This window comes from Gobio gobio (genome assembly GCF_949357685.1).
Source record: "Gobio gobio genome assembly, chromosome: 24".
NCBI lineage: Eukaryota > Metazoa > Chordata > Actinopteri > Cypriniformes > Gobionidae > Gobio > Gobio gobio.
The window spans coordinates 37,477,189-37,498,211 of NC_137120.1; the positions used below are offsets into that span (position 1 = coordinate 37,477,189).

Below are 21,023 nucleotides of genomic sequence, written 5' to 3' on the forward strand. Positions count from 1 at the left end.
GTCTATCTATACTTCTGTCTGTCTCTGTCTATCTATACTTCTGTCTGTCTCTGTCTATCTATACTTCTGTCTGTTTGTCTATCTTTCTCTTTAAGACTGAACTGATATCTATCCATCTGTCCATCCTTCCGTCTGTCTGTCTATCTATACTTCTGTCTGTCTGTCTATCTATGCTTCTGTATGTATATACTTCTGTCTATCTATCTGTCTGTCTGTTTCTGTCTATCTATACTTCTGTCTGTCTCTGTCTATCTATACTTCTGTCTGTTTGTCTATCTTTCTCTTTAAGACTGAACTGATATCTATCCATCTGTCCATCCTTCCGTCTGTCTGTCTATCTATACTTCTGTCTGTCTATCTATGCTTCTGTTTGTCTATCTTTCTGTCTATCTATACTTCTGTCTGTCTCTGTCTATCTATACTTCTGTCTGTCTGTCTGTCTGTCTGTCTATCTATACTTCTATCTGTCTGTCTATATACTTCTATCTGTCTATCTGTACTTCTATCTAGCTATACTTCTGTCTGTCTGTCTGTCTGTCTGTCTGTCTGTCAGTCAGTCTGTCTGTCTATCTATACTTCTTTCTGTCTGTCTGTCTGTCTATCTATACTTCTGTCTGTCTATCTATACTTCTGTCTGTCTATACTTCTGTCTATCTGTACGTCTGTCTGTATATACTTCTGTCTATCTATACTTCTGTCTGTCTGTCTGTCTATCTTTACTTCTGTCTATCTATACTTCTGTCTGTCTGTCTGTCTGTCTGTCTGTCTGTCTGTCTGTCTGTCTGTCTTTCTTTAAACTAATTGATGGAGGTTTGTCATTTTGTAAGTTCATTAACACCATAGACCTTGACTCTGTTCAGCCACTGGTCACAATTGACAAAAAAAAAAAAACATTTTTCATGGACTTTTCAATATTTTTTTTTACATAATTGACATTGATTGTTTAATATCCTTACAAATACCATACAAATTCATACACGTCATCTCTGGGGAAAATTTGGGATTAAATGGGTTATCAAAGCCTGAACCTTGTTGTCGGTCCATCAGTCGTATTTTTTTAACTCAATTGTTGTTTCAAATAGCAAACAACTCACTTACTACTCGCACCCCAACAGACTTTTAAAAATGGTAGTTGAAATAAAATACTGCATTAACTCAAACAATCAGCATGTTCAGCATCCAAGTCCCACCCCCAAAAGTTCCTGAACTTTCAAAAAGTACTACCTCGCGAGCAGGGCCATTTTGAGGGGGAAATATTTACCCGGAACTTAATTTAGACCCTGGTTCCTGTGGTCGAAAAACACAGAGTACCACCCCAAAGTTCCTGGGGAAAGTTAGCATGGGCAAAATTACCTACTTGCACTGTCACTTGGCAGTCCCCTAAATCTTTGTTCCTTATCCACCCCTAAAGGGCACATATTAGTACCTTAGAGTAGTAATATGTACCCTTAAGATACTACTATGAATCTTTTAGGGGTAACTAAGGTAGCCAGTCCAATCTGAACTACCAATATTTGGATAGTAATTGCCAATTTTATATGCTGGTCAGTGAACAAACTGGGCATGAGGTCTAAACTTTGGAAAAGTATGCAGCAGTTGAGTTTAAGACTGACAACTGACAGTAACTGGTGTAAACAATAAGCTCATTCCCCGAGCATGCTCTAGGCATGAGGAATAAATACATTCCTTGAGCTCCATCCCGTGGGTTCGTGAACCTGAGAAAATTAGGAGCAGTGGGGGGAAGAATCTCCAGAAACATGTTTGCTATTGTAACCCCCATGATATTGCATTACTGTCGAAATGTACTCAACACAATGCTTACTTATGCATTCATGAATTTATTTTCAGGCACCGTTTTCAAGGTATGAATATAGTGTAAACAGGTGTCTTGTGTTGAGCTCTAAACATGTGCCGCGAACGTGTGGTGAAAGTTACCCAACTATTCAAATCAGCCCTGTAGTTTTCAGAATGCTCCAAGGAAGAACTTAGGGTGAATCTTAAAAAGCAAGCTAATTATCTAAAAATATCACACTAGCGTCACCTGCACTCTTACAACAACTCGCTTTAATTCAAAGTGAAAGGCACACATTTAAAATAGGTACAGTACATAAAGATTCTCTATATGCTCTTGCTTCCTGTGCTTCAAGCCGCAGATGGAGGCAAATATGTGTTTGCGTGTTGATGGAGTGAATCTGACCATGTGTTATTTGCGTTTGCATGCCATTTGTGCCCTCAGCCGTGTGCAGACATGCCTGCGGTAGAAACATGGAGTGTGCGGCCCCCAACACGTGTCGCTGCAAGAAGGGATACACTGGTCCCAACTGCGAAACAGGTTACGAACACACACTGTTGTTTATAATATTGTGAATATGGTCATAGGGCACCAACACTTGTATGGAAATAACGCAATTGTAGAATAATGTCATTTTGGATTCTCACAGCTATCTGCAGTCCAGCCTGTCTGAACGGAGGAAAATGTGTCGCGCCTGATGTATGCGATTGCATGTCAGGTTACCATGGAGAGACCTGTGAAAGCGGTAAGTGTGTATTAGGGTGACCAAACATCCTGTTTTCCCAGGACATGTCCAGTTTTCAAGTCCTGTCCAGACCCTAATATAACAATTTTCTATCCATACAGAGGGGGCATACTTTAAATGTTTTGAAATTAATAAGGAATCTTTGAGTAAACTTCGAGTATCATTTGAGTATCTCATTGCCGGGCCGAGTGTCCTGGTTTTCGGTAATCAAAATATGGTCACCCTAGTGTAAGGTGACCAGATTTCTGAAATGGAAACCGGGGACATTTCCTATTTGAGTAGTCAAAATATCACAAAAAATCTAATTTGTTATCATCTATTAAAGGGTTAGTTCACCCAAAAATGAAAATTCTGTCATTAATTACTTGCCCTCATGTCGTTCGACACCCGTAAGACCTCCGTTCATCTTCGGAACATAAATGAAGATATTTTAGTTGAAATCTGATGGCTCTGAAAGGCCTCCATTGGCACAATGCACGGTTCACTCTCAAGACCCTTAAAAGGTACTAAAGACGTCGTTACAAAGTCCATCTCACTACAGTGATTCTACTATAACTTTATGAATCTGCGAGAATAGTTTTTGTGCGCAAAAAAAAAAAACTTAAATAACGACTTCTATAGTGATGACGATATCAAAACACGGCATCATGAAGCTTCGAAGCGTTATGAATCAGTGAGTCGATTTAGCAGTTTGGATCACCAAATTTCAGCAGTTTGGTGGTTTGACACGCGATCCGAATCATGATTCGACTCACTGATTCATAACGCTTTGAAGTTCATGATGGCGTGTTTTGAAATCGTCATCACTAGATAAGTCGTTATTTAGGGTTTTTTGCGCACAAAAACTATTCTCGTCACTCCATAAAGTTATCGTAGAACCACTGTAGTGAGATGGACTTTGTAACGACGTCTTTAGTGCCTTTTAAGGGTCTTGAGAGTGTACCGTGCATTGTGCCAATGGAGGCCTTTCAGAGCCATCAGATTTACACTAAAACATCTTCATTTGTGTTCTGAAGATGAACGGAGGTCTTACGGGTGTCGAATGACATGAGGGTAAGTCATTAATGACAGAATTTTCATTTTTGGGTGAATTAACCCTTTAAATAAAAAACGGGGACAATATATATTTTTTGTTTTTTTCCATTGTTGAAAATTTACCATGGTTTTATTATAGTAAAAGTGTAGTAACCATGTTTTTTTGGCTAATTGATTACCATTATTATAACCACAGTTTTACCACAAATACCATGATTAAACTATGGTTAGAGTAGTAAAACCATGGTTCATTTACGTAAGTGTGGGATCCCTATATTATTATTAACATTAATAATTATTCTGATTGAGTTTGATTATTACGATTTTTGGTCTGGTTTCAATACAATTCACTGCACCTGCAAAAAAACAAAACAAAAACAAAACAAACAAACAATGAAAACAGTTAATAGTAACCACTTTAAATCACAAGCCAAAAATACATTACAAAAGTAAAACAACATAAATATGATATGATGAATAAAACTAGGCTACTTAACAAATATAATTGTATTTAATACTTTAAATACAGTATAAACTAGTGAAAATGACATTTTTTTTTACTTCAAATGTTTTGGTTGTGCTTGAAAATAACTTATTTTAAGCATGTGTTTAAGTATGTGTATTCTGCACATGTATTTGTTGCAAGTGTAATTGTTTAATTAAAAAAAAACAAAAAAACATTTATAGGCCTTTAGTTCAGATGTGTGGTAATCACTGCTTTGTGACTGAGGAACTTTTGGGGACAAAACAATCCTGCACCTCTTGAGGCTCTGTTATAAAGCACATACTTACTTACTTTTTGTTTATGAACCATGATTGGCCTCCTTCATTGCTAGTTGGCAGTCAGGTGATATTTACAAATTTAGCAGGAGACGTTTTAAATGTATGTGGGTTAATATTGCGATATTGTGTGAGGTGCAAATCTGTGCTCTTCCCATAAAGAGGCAACCGTGCCAAATAATCCGTGCAGGCTTGATGAGTAATGTGTTAGCTTTGTGTGAAATATGACTGTATTTTGTGTGCATTTGGTCGTATGAATATCCCCGCAGCTCTCTGCAGTTTGCCCTGCCTGTACGGAGGCACCTGTGTGGGTCGAGACACCTGCTCATGTCCCTATGGTTTCGTAGGGCCCAGATGTGAAACCAGTAAGTCCCGATAAATCATGTTTGCTTGGATTGCATGTGGATGCTTACACCCCTAGTGGCCACATGCGGTATCACGTGTGTTTTGCTTTCAATTACACAGTGGTGTGCAACCGTCACTGTCAAAACGGAGGGAAGTGTGCATCACCGGATGAGTGCGAATGTCTGGCGGGGTGGACGGGACCATCGTGTGAGACAGGTGAGAGCGTGTGCGGTTGGCTCCCACTGGGACCAATCTCTTCTCACTAAATCCATCATATATGTGTGTGTGCTGCTTCCTGGTGGCATTTAGCTGATGTAGAACCTCTATCCGTTAATTTTTCATTCCGTTCTGGCGGCTCAGAGAAAACACCAGCCATTATTCCAGCCTGATGATAACTTCCTCTTGTCCACCTGGGAGGATCAGTTACTATCAATTGAGCGGAGAGCCTCAGAGTAACACATTTTGTTTTTTATTCACATTAATAACATTTTCCGGAAACCAATATACATCAACTCAGACTTTCCTAACAAAGCAAAATGGTGATGCAATATAATGTTGCCACAGGCAAATGTTTTAGGAACAAACACAAAGCTCCTGAGCTTTGCATATTGGTTTATAAATGAATTGGTAATGTTTAAAAAGATTACACTTACACTTTCATCTCGTATTTCATTTTTATTTTACTTAAAGGGTTAGTTCATCCAAAAATGAAAATGATCCCCTGATTTACTCGCCCTCAAGCCATCCTAGGTGTATATGAGTTTCTTCTTTCAGCCCAACACAATCGGAGTTATATAAAAATATGGCTCTTCCGAGCTTTATAATGGGAGCGAATGGTTTCTTCGATTTTGAAGCCCAAAAAAACAAATCCATCCATCCATCATAAAAGTAATCCATACGACTCCAGGGGGTTAATGAAGCAGATAAATATCCCAAACTTTATAAACTAGAATCACAGGCTTTCGCTAATGGCCGTACGCGAGTCTAGTTCTGGCTGAAGAGTGAACTCTGACCTGACGCATGATGTAGTGATGTATTTTTAATATAACTCTTATTGTATTCGTCTGAAAGAAGAATGTCATATACACCTAGGATGGCTTGAGGGTGAGTAAATCAAGGGCTAATTTTCATTTTTGGGAGAACTAACCCTTTAAGCTTTATTTCGATGAATTTAATGAATTTTTAATTAACAAGAACACTATTTTTACCTCTAGCACCCCCGTAGAACCGGGCCTGGAACAATAACTTGCATTCTGTCTGGACCACTATCGTCAAAGATGATTAATTGCCTATTAGCATACAGTTTGGATTGGCGGTATGGTTCTGTTCTGATATTATTAAAGGGTTAGTTCACCCAAAAATGAAAATTCTGTCATTAATTACTTACCCTCATGTCGTTCGACACCCGTAAGACCTCCGTTCATCTTCGGAACACAAATGAAGATATTTTAGTTGAAATCTGATGGCTCTGAAAGGCCTCCATTGGCACAATGCACGGTTCACTCTCAAGACCCTTAAAAGGTACTAAAGACGTCGTAACAAAGTCCATCTCACTACAGTGGTTCTACAATAACTTTATGAAGCGACGAGAATAGTTTTTGTGCGCAAAGAAAACCTAAATAACGACTTATATAGAGATGACCGATTTCAAAACAAAGCATCATGAAGCTTCGAAGCGTTATGAATCAGTGAGTCGATTCAGCAGTTTGGATCGTCAAAGTCACGTGATTTCAGCAGTTTGGCGGTTTGACACGTGATCCGAATCATGATTCGACTCGCTGATTCATAACGCTTCGTAGCTTCATGATGCCGTGTTTTGAAATCAGTGATCACTCTAAGTCAGTCCTTCCAGAAAAATTTGGCTTTTGTTAGTGATTGTAGCGGGCAAAAATCCTTGATTTATGCGGCACGTTTTCTTAAAAAATGCGATGGATTATGCCGGATATTTATGCAATTTTATGCAATGAAATTGCGGGAACTTGCAAAAACTGCGGTTAGATGAAAAAGAGAAAAAAAAGTGTTTCCCCCAACACCCTGTTCTCATTAGGGTACTATCTTTATGTAAAGAGTCATTTCTTATTACTTCCTGTGATAAGCAAGCACTACATCACAGAAAGTGCTGGGAATATTTAAGTTCTCATCTTGTTTTATTTCAGACCTTAATAAACACTTGGCTCAAACTTACAAAACATTGATGAGTCAAACAAGTTCGGTAGCTTTACAAAAGGAATATGCTACAACTTCTGTAAAAAAAATAAAATAAAATATATTTAAAAAAAAGTGTGCTTCCTGTTTTACAGACTAGGCTATACAAAACAGACATCTGTTAAAATAAGTGCTTCCAATGCACAAAGTGCAATCTCTTACTGTAACGTAAATGTACATACTACTAATATACTTACAACTGAAAGGTTTGTTCTGCGTTCAGTGAATATCAGTCTTGCTCTTTCTGTCCGATGGTCGTCTCAGCCATCTCACGGTCAATGTCCGTAATAGCTGATAATAACATACGTTGTCTTATTTTAAATCTAGCTTTACGAGCTTTCAGAATACGCTTTAGTGTCAGTGCTCGTCTCTTTTCCGCTGTTTTGTTAATTACCTCTTTAGTAAACCAATACATAACCAGCAAAAGCTGCGCTGCTTGCATCTCCTCCATCTTGTTATTGTTGCAGACAGTATCGTACAAAAATGATTACTGTCCGTCGCTGACTGGGAGGAGCAGTCGCGTGCAGTCCTACATCACCGGACTAATTTGCCTAATCTTCACGGTACTTTAGACCGCAGTGGAAACGCAGACAGTAGCAGATCTGGGGGAAAAAAGTTCCTGTAAAAAAAGTTTCTGGTAAAAATTGTTCCGGGTAATTTCGGTGGAAACGGGGCTTTAAATGTACAAAATAATTCGGGAATCTAGTCTGAAACGAAACAAAAACCAGTATTGGGGGTAACGCATTACAACTTGAGTGACGTAATATTACCTTTTCCAAGTAACGCATTACTTTTCAAATTTACTTTTTCACATTAATTTGACTGACAGCTCTCCTGCCCCCATGTTGAGAAAAATAAGTGCAGAGGCGTTGTGTGTGAACATGATGGTTATTGTACTTCCAGACTAAATGTGAGCATTTATTTATCTCACTTGCACAATAAAGATTCTGTACTCCTCAAAATGAATAAAATCAGTCAAATGCAAAATCAGAGTACTATGCAAACCTCCAATAATTAAATGTTAAATAAAACAACTATTTTTATGCAAAATCTACCTTTATATTTAATTTACCAATGTCTTGCTGCTGATCTTTGATGATGAAAATTACAAAAAAACTTTTTTCTCCTGCATCCTATTCTACCATTATCCAGAATGGCAGCAGAGCTGCGCCCTCTACTGTTCATGCATGAATTTGCATTTTTACCTCAGCCTGGGGCTTATTAATTCTATATTTTGGTATGAAGAGGTCTTTACCGTTGCACAAAAATATAACTTTTTTTGTTTTAAACAAAAAAACAAACAAGCCCTGCCCAGGGGAGAAAAAGTAACGCAAAAGTAACGTAACGCATTACTTTTCTTAAAAAGTAACTAAGTAACTTAGTTACTTTTTAAGGGGATAACGCAATATTGTAATGCATTACTTTTCAAAGTAACTTTCCCCAACACTGCCAAAAACGGGACAGGATATCACAAGATGTGACCCTAAAAAGATAGTCGTGATGTTGCCCATCACAGTTCAGTACAGGCGTCAGAACCGCTTCTCGCTGCAGATCTTCAGTTGTGTGTGTGACGGAGGGATTCTTGACGCTCTTTTGACTCCTTTACACATTTTATAAGCTCTTCACGAGTTCTCAGCTGGTCAAAATATCATCATATGTAGGTTTCGCCCATGCGACAAGTGCATTTATCCACACATAGCATTGTTTTGGATGTTCCGTCACAAAAGATACGTAATAAAAGCCGACCAATCAGGTTGTGAACATATCCCCGTGCCTTAAGGTTCGGTGTCAAAGTGCCAATGTAAACGCTAAGCGGACCAGGACTAAATGTCGTTTTTTTCATTGTAAATCATTGTTTTTCGACAGCAGAGCTTATATTTTGATCTCACAAACACTCACACTTGCGAGATTCGATCAGAAAACAACCGTGTGGGTTTCATTCATGTTTTATTTAATACGTGCATTTGTCTCCAGCTCTTTGTGACCCCGTGTGTCTCAACGGTGGGACCTGCGTACGTCCGAACTCCTGCACCTGCCAACCTGGTTTCTACGGGGCTCGGTGTCAAAACGGTAAAGGCTTTTCTTTTCGAATCAACTATCCTGATGCATTGCCTTGTTTTTTTGAGAGCGTACAGAGGCCAGATATCAATTTCTTAACAGGGTAGGGGTGAAACATGACTGCGCTTTAAAACGATAAAATGGACCAGCCCTAAAAACCATTTGGATTCTATTGAAGTCTTTCGCTCATGTCGTAGCCCCAGATTCAGGATGTTTGATGTGTATATATCGATTCCTCCATAGCAGCTCCGTGTGGTGAGGAATGATTCACTTAATGGCTTGAAACGGTCGTCTGGTAAAGATGTTTTTGATAATAGGGAATGACTCTAATGTCTCTGTTGCTTCAAGTTTGGGTGAAACGTAGAAGCTTTTAGAGTGTGTTTTCATGGTCATGTCAGATTCGCTGTCGTTTCTTTCACCTTCCAGCTGTTTGATGCATCCATCATCTGTTCAAAGAACACCTGTCCGATATTCATTCATCAAATGTACTTCTTTCTTTCAGCCGTGTGCAGTCCACCTTGCAAGAACGGCGGTCGCTGTATACGAAACAACATCTGCTCGTGTGTGGAGGGATACTCTGGGATGACGTGCGAGAAAAGTAAGTGTATAACCACAAACCAAGCTCCAACCGTAAGCTTAAAGTTGTGTGCTTCCCTCATGTGAAACGCATGACACACGACGGGAGGGAAATCAAAGAATTTGGAAGAAAAGCAAGAGTTGTTTTGTTGATCAAAATGGCGCTCTGGGAGCCAAGACCAGACTTCACTCGAAGAGCTTGCATATGGCCTGTCTGATCGAGGAGGAAGAGAGATGAATCTGAGCAAAGATAGTGGGTTACTTAACTGTGAGAATTATGAAACATATGGGATCGGGTCTGGATTCATTAATTTGGTCTCGTTATGTGAATATTCCAATTAAAATAACATTGAAGAACTGTTGGCAATGTCCTTAAGTTGAGGTCAAGTGTACAAGAAAATCCAAATGTACTTCACACTAGAGACAGTAAATGGCAAATTAATTTTTGCTTTTAAATACAGTGGGAATAAAGAAAATGTTTAATAATAATGAGGTAAAGGATTTAAGGGGGGGAAATAAAATAGGAAAAAAACTAATGATTCATTTATTAAGCCATGGATTAAAAAAAAAAAAAAAGTATTTATATTAATATTATTATTATTATTATAGTTATGGTATTATTAATAAAAAATAAAAAAATTGAAGAAATTCATAACATAAACATTTATGGTATTAAGTCATTAAAAACATATAACTTATGAATAATTTATTAATAAAACAGATTAAAAAGTTATTAATAATATTAAAACAAATGTTCTACTGCTTTGCTTTTTTTCATTATTTAATACATAAATGTTTCCAATTGTATGTTTTATTAATAAATTATTCATAAGTTATACGTTTTTTTAATGATTTAATATCATAAACATATTATATATCATATCATATCAATTTATTAATAAAACATAAAATTAGAAACATTTATGGTTTTAAATAATGAAAAAAAAAGCAAAACAACAGAAATTTTGTTTTAATATTATTAATAACTTTTCGTATCTGTTTTGTTAATAAATTATTCATAAGTTATATGTTTTTTTAATGATTTAATACCATAAATGTTTCTAATTTTACATGTTTTATTTAGTCATTTTCATTATTTTTTGTTATTGCTGTCAGGGTTTAAATCAGTTTTTCAGCCCCGAACTCTAAATTATGGATTGGATTATCTGACTTTACCCTGTTGGTCCTAGTAAATCCAAAGCTTTCACCTTCCCATTTCTCCACAGGTGTGTGTGAGCCAGTGTGTATGAACGGAGGTCGATGCGTCGGACCAGATGTGTGCGACTGCGCGTCAGGCTGGAGGGGAAAGAGATGTGATAAACGTGAGTACCAGACCTTATCCTGAAAAAGACCTTGACGTGTCCACCTTACCTCACATTAGCAAATGTTAAAGTGTGAAAAATTCCAGTTTACACATGAGACCCATCAGTCACAGCGATGACCCCGGTGACCCCGGTGACCCTGAGCACATGGTCCACTTTCCAGATGATTTAATTGGCTCTTTAAACATAAACCAGTAGTTATATGACATAGAAATCACACTTTTGATCATGTGTGCCACAGGTTTGAGCCTTGTTTCTCTATCTGTTTCTGTCCCGCCAGCTGTTTGTCTGCAGAAGTGTTTAAACGGAGGTGACTGTGTGGGGCCGAACACCTGCCACTGTAGTCCCGGCTGGAAGGGGACTCTCTGCCAAATCCGTAAGTGAATCCCATCTCAAATGTAATCGATTCACCAGAACCACACTGTGGTTAACCTCCAAACATATGCACTTCACTTGCTTGAGTTCTCGGTAAAAGAATTTAAAGAAACACGCCACTATTTTTGGAAATTGCACTCATGGTACGGCACAAATTTCCTTGATTATTACGCAGGAATGAGAGTATAGTTCCTAGCCATATCGGTCTAGAAAATCACAACTTTTTATTTTCCGTTGGTCTTAGTACACAACGTAACTACAGAAGAGTCAAGTTTTAAATAGGAAGAATATTGAAACTCTTTGGTCATTTTTGAGCGAGATGCTAACGGTCTAATCAGATTCAATGATCTATGCTAAGCTATGCTAAAAGTGATACCGCCAGACCCGGAGATCGGCTGAATGGATTCAAAAACGGTAAAACTCAACTGTTTAACTCTTGGGGAGTTGGAAAATGAGCCTATTTTCAAAAATAGTGGAGTGTTCCTTTAAAAAGCATCTCTTCTGTTCCTGTGCTCAGCGGTTGTTGGTGATAAACGGACAGATCATCTGTGTTTGGCAGGGGAGTAGGAATTCATGTTTACTACTGAATGTAAACCGCGACGAGTGATGTTCTCATGAGGGTAGTAGATGGGGAACAGTTTGAAATGCCTTTTCCTTAAGCTTGACCTGTGTTATTGAATAGATATAGATATAACTTTGATTTTGGGTCTCTTTGGAGTGTATGGGCCCTATCATACACCTGGCGCGAAAGTGTTTTTTGCTAGTTTCAGCCTGACGCAGTTATCATTTTCACATCCAGTGCCACTTTGTTTAACCTTTGTTTAACCTTTGTTTAACCGTTTTGAAATTTTAAAAATCACTGTTTCACCGGAATGATATGAAACTTGGTGACTTCTCTAGCATTAGGTATGTAAACACACAAAAAAATTGGGGTCATGATTCGAGCAGGCTAATTGGTCGTAAAAAAAAAAGTAGCGTTCATTGTCTTCGACCGACCATAGGAAATGAATGGGAAATCGGCAAAAACACAAAAATTATCTGAATATTTGTGTGTACAATCTACAAATCGTCCACGATGCTGAAAAAAAGTACACAGCAGTAAAGGGGTGACACTCTGAAACATCAAGAGTGTGATATTGACACATCTACTCACACACACACACACACACACACCTATGAAAAACTGAACCTATGAACCACATTTAGAATTTTTGTAAACACACAAAAAAATTGAGGGCATGATTCGAGCATGCTAAGTGGTCGTAAAAAAAAAATGCTCCCACTTGTGCTCTTCGGTCAAAAATGACAACATGACAACGAAATTAATGGGAAATCTGCAAAAACACTAGCCTGGGAAAACCCTGACAACTTCCGGCAAATTTAGATTTGCTCTGCAAGTAGTCTGGCAAAGAGTCCATTCAAACCCATTTCTAAACCCCAGAAATCACGGCACCAATCAGAAACGTTGGGGCGGGCTTTACACGATGACGACAGCGCAGCGACGTTGAAGCAGATTTGCAGCTGCTGTGGAGCATCACTCGTTCGAATCAGCTATCGCGTCTGTTTTAAGCGATTTAAACTTCTCCTTTACCCGAGCAAAGAACAACACTCGAAGCCTTTATATCTAAAAAAAGATGTTGTCGCTGTTTTACCGACTGGATTCGGCAAAAGTCGTGTGGAAAAACGAATGGGTCTTAGCAAGAGTCCTCTGGTAGTGTTAATGTTTTACAAAATATAGTTTTAAGTCCTTTTCAGGAGTGAATGAAGTTGTTTAAAGCTCAAATCTGTGGTTTATTTATAAAGAGAGCGCCTTTTTTTAAATTTGATCTGCCGTTTTCGGAGTTGTGAGCTCCAGTGGTTCAGCGGCGCTCAAACGATTATTGAGCCCGCCGAGAGACGCCTTTCCTCGGCCAGTCCTTCTGCCGTCTGCCGCTGGCTCTGATGTCTCTGTAGTGGTTAAACCGTCTCGTCTTGTGTAGATCTAACGGCTGATCTTTGCTCTCATTAATCTATAATTTGTTCCTAGACAGATCGTTTTATCTGAGGGCAAAGTGAAGTTTCATAACTTTATATTTTTAAGATATTAAACTTAACCGTTGTAGTCTCCTGGCGCTGACTTTGACTGAATTGCTTTATTTATTGTATAGCTTCTTACACCTTTTACTTATACTTGTATAATTGCTATTGATGATCACACATAAACTGACATTTAACAAAAAGAGACAGGGTTGTGTTTTGTGTCATATTTAATTTATTACAGTGATAATCATAGCCTATATTATGTGTGTGTGTGTTTTTTTTAATGTAAACGAAACGAGGCTGGGTTTTTTATATCTCGTTTTGTTATAAACATGCATTGAAGATATGCATTGCGTGCACTACATATACAAATATATACTGAGTGATACTGTCAAGAGCATAGTAGGCGGACTAGTGTCCTCCCGTCCTCGGGAGTTCGTTCTCCGGAGTCAAACTTGGTAAGTCACGGACGCAAGTCAGAAGTTCGCGTACGAAATATGTCATAAAACACCACTACCTCATTTTATAAAAAAATAAAAATTAAACATAATAATAATAGCCACACGAATGTGGTTCAGGCAACGCGTAGCTAGGCCTACATTGATTATCTTATATATTTATAATAAAACGAAGTATAAAACACCCTGCCTCTTTTTGTTTACATTTTAAAAATAATATATTAAACATTAATATGTGGTTTAGGTAAGGTGACCAGAATTCTGAAATGGAAACCGGGGACATTTCCTATTTGAGAACACAAGTACAGACAAGAACGCATATTGAGAAACGTCCAGAGTCAGATGTTTCTCCGTCGCTCTGCATACGTCATCTCCCTCATCGCTCTGATTGGTTTTAGGTCTATCCAATTGCGCCGAGAGGCATTTGAGCGACGCCCGTTGGTGACGCCCCTTTGGAAATGATTTGTCTATGAAGCTTTGCCAGACCATAACTCAGTTACTACTGAGAATGGTCTGGTTTTAACCAGGCTACAAAAACACAAATTCACAGAAAAAATCTATTTCTAACAAAACAAAAAAATCTAAAACTTTATAATAAATAGTATTTGAGATTTTTTAAATGTATATATTCAAATCCAAAAAAATCATTAAATGTGTTCAAAAGGGGAATTCTCAAGCCTCTCCTTAGAGACCTCTAGTGATTACAACCATGGTGGCATGATTTCTTAAATAATTCCAAAAGAGGGCGCAAATCTGCCTTCAAAAAAAATATTTTGAAGGCCTAGTCTCTATTTTAACCTGAAATAATGCAATAATCAAAAAAAAAAATTTTTACATTTTTTTTTAAATAATTTTCAATGGCAAAAATAGACCATAATTATTGCATAAATATTAAAAAATACCATCAAATCATCTCAAAATACAAAATTAAAAAGAAAAATAAATTGCATTGGTTTTACTTGGGTGGAGGAAGTTACATTTTTAGGTGTCCGGTCACTTATGGTCGGGAAGACAACCAATGCAACCCCTAAACGAAGAGCGCCAGAGGGTTAAATAGAAAATGCAGTCACACCCATCTGTTCGCCCATTGGCGTGCTGTTCTGAAAACCAGTTGTGTTCAGGCGCATCGTTGGCGTGTTGCTATTTTGAGGAACTGAAAACGACCAACAAAAACCTGCTCTCAAGTCAATAGCGCAGTATTTTTGTGTTTTTTAAATTGCGCGTTAGTAATTATTAGCGTTAGTTGTTATTACACACACAGGGACGCGCAGCAGCACAACAAACATTTAAATATGAAAAATAAAAGATTCCTCTCTGGAGAAGCGTTCAGTCTTTCCGCTCGGAAATTCCTCCATGTAAATAGCGAATCCATCATGGTGTGAGCGCAACTGGCTTTTAAAGGGAAAGGGAGATGAGACTCTGATTGGTTTATTGCACGTTATACCCAAAACACACCCATGACTCATTAAGAGACCAGGTACAACCCTTTTGGACCATGTGCCTGTGCACCGACCGTTTTTTTCCCATTGTTAAATTTTTGGTAAAGTTTGTTGTTAAAACATTATCAAAAACGCTGACGGGGAAAGGGTTAATAAATGGAGAAAAAAAAAATATTTAGGAAAAACATGTACTGAGGAATGATTTACAATCAGACCAGGGTTATTTAAAATATATAATATATTGAGTTTTTTCCAGTATCATTTGCATGTTTTTCATTTCGGCCATCAAATTAGCACATCCCATCAATTTCCATATCTGTACTAAACCTAAAAATGTTATTTATGGATCAAAACATGTATCTATGATCTAAAAAATAACATGATAAACTGTTAATAATGCCATTATTTTTTTTACAGCAATCTGTGAACAGAGGTGTTCGTATGGAAGCCGATGTGTCCGACCAAATGTGTGCGCTTGCAGAAATGGCTACATGGGAACTCTTTGCTCTAGAAAGGTAATTATAAATAAATAAATACATTCTTTGAAAAACATGCATATATACTAGGCCTGTCGCGATTGGTCGATACAATCGACTGCGTCGACGCTGTTAATTAGTTGACTGGGTAAGTTGGGTACGATATGAAATTGTATTAGTAGCGGTACTTTAAAAGCACTCTAATAAGAGCAGTATTTCTCAATTTGCGTTGATGTGTGTCAGCAGGAGTGAGGACGTGTGTGTGACCGTTCACTAAACAATGGAAGCAGAACAGTCAAATATATACGCGCAGCTCAGGGAAAAGAAAGCAACAGAAAAGTGTGGCGCGGCCGGGACGTGCTCGCGCTGCCGAACTCTGACCTGAAGCGCGCACACGCCTTTCACTCAAATAGATCGCAACGCCAGTTTCGCGGATTATTGGGTTTGAATGGTAAAACATCTGTAAAAATGCACGTCCTGGCGAGTATTCGGTTAAACACAGTCGAATATGTCTTTAGTGAACGTATACAGAGCTGAGTGAGAAATCGGGTGTTACAATGAATTTGGTACGTGCAGCTCTTTAAGGGCCAGACCTAATATTCTGTGTGAAGCAGGGCAGGGCAGGAACATGCCGGCCAAGTGAGTTTTTAGGGTTTAGGGTTTTTATAGTACACTACTGAAGGCCAAGTTGCAAGTTAAATGAAATGTTTTTAAGTAAAATTGTTGAAAATTATTGGGATAAATTAGTCGATCGATTAATCGATAAATTAGTCGATCGATTAACCGTCAAACCAGCCGATCGATTAATCAATAAATTAACCGATAGATTAATCGATAAATTAGCCGATAGGTTAATCGATAAATTAGTCGATAGATTAAGCTATAAATTAGCCGACAGATGAATCAATAAATTAGCCTATAGATTAGGGCTGCTCGATTATGGAAAAAATCATAATCACGATTATTTTGGTCAATATTGATATCACGATTATGTAACACGATTATTTCACATGACTTTGGGAATGTGTTGTATTTATTAAAAATACACCTTTCAACAATTCAATTGAAATTGTAACATTTGTTGTACTTTTTGAACTATTAAAATAAATAATATAACATATATTCATATCAAAGTATAAAAGTATTCACGTAAAAATGATCAACAATATGGTTCGGCTAGATATGCTTTTCAGGAACGTCTAACATTAGTTTTCAGGTACAGAAATGTATCAAATGTAAAATAACATTGCATATTTGAGTGCATAAATTAAAGATTAATCCTATTAAACTTACAAAAGCTATTCAATCAAGAGCAGTGAGTGATGTCCTTGTCTTTTGTTGTTTGACATTAAACAGCAGTAAAGGCTACTGCCTCTTTAAGACCTATTGATCGGATATGCGTCGTCTTTATCGACTGTATAAAGTTCACTTAAGGCATATACAGACTATGTCTGCTAGCATACTCATCAAGATGGACATGTTGACATACTTTTTGTGTGAGTTTGACCGTTCAAGAGCAAGACTTGAAAGAGAACTCAATATTTGCGCGCTGTGAGACGTGTGCGCGCTCTCGGATGAGCGCACAGAGACACATTTTCTCACAGCGCGCGCGGCTTCTCATTCGCGTCTTCTGGCACTAAACCCGGGTGATGACGGTGAAAACGACTGGTCATATTCGAAAATTTGGCAGCACTCGCATGCACTGAACAAAGTTTACAAAGAGAGAATAATTTGAAAAATATGAGGGAAAAAAATGACGTTTACACGGCACCCCTGCTCTCGTCAGTTTTTGTTTCTTCATTAGATTGTCATAGGTCACTCTGTTTAATTTTCAAGTGGTTAAACAAATTTGTGGTGTTCCCTTGCGTTGCAGCCACTACATGTAGCAAATCTTGCACGTAGCATGTTTCTGCTCTTCGTCTGATTCCTCGAAGCCAAACTGTTCGCAGACAACGGAGTTGGTTTTGCCTTTTTTGCTCACCAAACGCTGCTGTAACTGCCCTCCTTCTGCCATCTTTACTCGCGCCGAGTTTTTAAATTCCAGCGGATGATATGCACACGAGTTACGAGACTCAGGACCTGAGAGTTTGTGGCTTCGGGAGGGGCGGATGAGCGCGTGCGCGTTTCATTCAGAACACAAGACAAAATAAGAGTGTTCTTGCAAAACTGAACATGGCAAAATAATCGTTTTTTCTCGATTGTACTATTTTGGTGATCGTTGGGAGGCAAAATCGAAATCGAAATCGAATTTCGATTAATTGCACAGCCCTACTATAGATTAATCGATAAATGTGGCAATAGGTTAATCGATAAATTAGCCGATAGATTAATCAATAAAAATGGCAATAGATCCATCAATAAACTAGCCGATAGATGAATCGATAAATTAGCCTATAGATTAATCGATAAATGTGCCAATAGATTAATCGATAAATTAGCCGATAGATGAATCGATAAATTAGCCTATAGATTAATCGATAAATGTGGCAATAGATGAATGGTTAAATTAGCCTATAGATTAATCGATAAATGTGGCAATAGATTAATCGATAAATTAGCCGATAGATTAAGCGATAAATGTGTCAATAGATGATTCGCTAAATTAGCCGATAGATTAATCGCTAAATTTGTCAATAGATTAATCGATAAATTAGCCGATAGATTAAGCAATAAATTAGTCGATAGATTAGCCGATAGATTAATCGATAGATTAATCGATAAATTAGTCGATAGATTAAGCGATAAATTAGCAGATAGATTAATCGATAAATTAGTCGATAGATTAATCAGTAAATTTGTCAATAGATTAATCGATAAATTAGCCGATAGATGAATCGATAAATTAGCCGATAGATTAAGCAATAAATTAGTCGATAGACTAATAAATAAAACTGTCAATAGATTAACTGATAAATTAGTCAATAGATTAATCGATAAATTAGCCGATAGATTAATCAATAAATTAGTCGATAGATTAATGGACAAATTAGCCGAAAAATAGTCGTTAGTAAAATAAAAATAGTCGTTAGTGGCAAGCCTAATAAATACACTCTTAAAAATAGAGGTTCCAAAAGGGGTTTTTCTTTTTTTTGTGTGTGTGTGTGTGTGTGTGTGAAGGACATTTTAATAATTTAATAAACCATTTTTACACTATAAATAACCTTTTATGCTGTGGAAAAGCTCCATAGATGATAAAAGTTCATTATGGAACCATTAATGCCAACAAATAAGCTTTATTTTAAGAGTGTATGTATACATAAAATTCCGTCATGTCTATCTTTTACAGCTTCCTGTCCAGAGAGGATGAGGAAATGACACGAGGTGTCATTGCTGCACTGAGGACACTGGGCCCATATTTTACTACTTATTAACCTGACAGGGTTACAATATCTGTTTCAATTTGTAAATATCATATCTGAAAATATTAATTTATGTATAAGGTATAATATAATGTTTTTTTTTTCACGCTTTTCAAACGTTACTATATTTGGGAAAATGATTCTGAAAATAAATGAGTGTATTTTACGAAACATTTTTTGGGGGGGCTTCATTCCAACATCCACTCACATTTGTGCAATTCGGTTGCAGAAATGACACGCTTCACCTCTAAACGACCTTTGATTTCCGTGGCCGGAAGGTTTTTTTTAATGCATTTCAGTTTAAAGTTAAGTTTGACAGAAAAACGATCTCTCTTGTTATTCAAGCCAAGGCATGGACAATTTAGCATCCTCTGCCATCCTTCCTCCGGCTACGTGGCCTGAAACTCAGTTGCACTCTATTTCTCCGAGGACGTCCCCTTTAATGTGACTGGAATGTTAAAAAAAACACGTAAACATGCTGTTTGTGTCACGCCTGGCGGAGCGTGCAGTGGCTGCAGTTTTACCGCAGATCGCTTGGCAAATACAAACAGACATCTCGGTGACAACACAAACAAGCATCTGAACTAATTAACGGCCATTGATGGCGGCCATTAATGAGTCAGACGCAGATAGTTCCTCTCATGCATAGCTAATAATCCAGCTGTTGTATACGATTACCTGAGGTGCGCAAAAATAGAGAAAAGGACGGTAAACATTAAACAACTCTCTGTTGTTTAACGCAGAGGACAATAAACTGTGGTTTCAAAGGGTTACAAGGAGGCCAATTAGTGTTTGATTTATTATGAATAATTATAAATATATGTAGCCTACATATATGCAGTACATGAACTTTTTCCATTTTTGGAAGACTGTTCATTCAGGAAAGATGAATCAAATTGCTCAAAAGTTACAGTAAAGCATGTATAATGTTAAAAAAAAGACTATTTCATATACATGCTGTTCTTGTTTTCAACATTAGAAATGTTTTTTAGCTGCAAACAAGCATTTTAGAATGATTTCTGTTCAGGATTATGTGACACTGAAGACTGGAGTAATGAGGCTAAAAATTCAGCATTGTACGGAGTCCCTAAACGGACATGGTGGAGGAGAAAAATCTGAGATGGGAGCAGGGGCGTGTCTACGTGGTGGCCAGGGGGGGCACTGGCCCCCCCCGAAATTCGATTGGCCACCCCAGGTGCCCCCCCTATAAGATGTCTTGCGATTGGTTCATTTTACAGCCAATCAGTTTATAGACTCTACTGAAGTTCGCGATTCAAAGAAGTGTAGCGCCAGAGAAAAAACGTTCGTCAACGTCGCGGACTTGGACTTTTCCTTGATCAAGTGTGGGGAAGTCAAGACACCAAACAAAGAGCTGGTAGGTAACCTTTATGTATGGTTTAATATGTTTGTATGGTTTTCTCAGATTCAGATCAATGTTTTTACCCTGTCAGGCTCTGCTCGCGTTGGTCGTGGTTGATGTGGTCAATGTTCAGTCAACGTTTAATAAAATACAATAAAAGTAAAATACGCTGGGCGCTATGTAAGGTATAATGTATAGCGAGGTGGCTGTTATAGCGAATACAACACCGACAGGCTGTTTAGGAGCCCGACGCGAAGCGGAGGGATCTTAAATCAGCCTGAAGGGGTTGTATTCGCTATAACAACCGCCTCGCTATACATTATCCCGCTTATTACATGGCAACCTACCAAATAAATCAATAATTTGACACAAAATATTGATTTAAAAAGGAATTTGTTTATTTAAAAACGATTTGTATTGCTTCCGCTAAAGAAAATAGTCCGTTTCGTCTCTGCGGTTAGAATCCTGCGCCCATAACAACGCGCTGTTTTTCATGCCAACGGTCTGTTATACTAAGCAGCGCATTCTACATTCGAATTCAACCAAGCCATGTAATAACAAACAATAAACACTGTCATGGTGATTTGCATATTTTGTGACAGTGACCACATAGCAAGATTGCACCAAATGACAATATGCACAGAATGTGTAAAAAAAAACACAAAAAACAATAATAACA

General features: G+C 37.8%; 1 protein-coding gene across 1 annotated transcript in view; it reads left to right on the plus strand.

The window, feature by feature from the left end:
- Positions 1-19,152, plus strand: part of LOC307120651 (von Willebrand factor D and EGF domain-containing protein) — a 114,599-nt gene extending 95,447 nt beyond the window's left edge. Inside the window, exons 23-32 of the mRNA XM_079807769.1 lie at positions 2,237-2,332; positions 2,442-2,537; positions 4,622-4,717; positions 4,818-4,913; positions 8,877-8,972; positions 9,463-9,558; positions 10,763-10,858; positions 11,139-11,234; positions 15,567-15,664; positions 18,912-19,152. Coding sequence (XP_079663895.1) covers positions 2,237-2,332; positions 2,442-2,537; positions 4,622-4,717; positions 4,818-4,913; positions 8,877-8,972; positions 9,463-9,558; positions 10,763-10,858; positions 11,139-11,234; positions 15,567-15,664; positions 18,912-18,932 — 887 coding nt within the window. The 3' untranslated portion in view covers positions 18,933-19,152. The remainder of the gene's footprint in view (positions 1-2,236; positions 2,333-2,441; positions 2,538-4,621; positions 4,718-4,817; positions 4,914-8,876; positions 8,973-9,462; positions 9,559-10,762; positions 10,859-11,138; positions 11,235-15,566; positions 15,665-18,911) is intronic.
- The last annotated feature ends 1,871 nt before the right edge of the window (positions 19,153-21,023 follow it).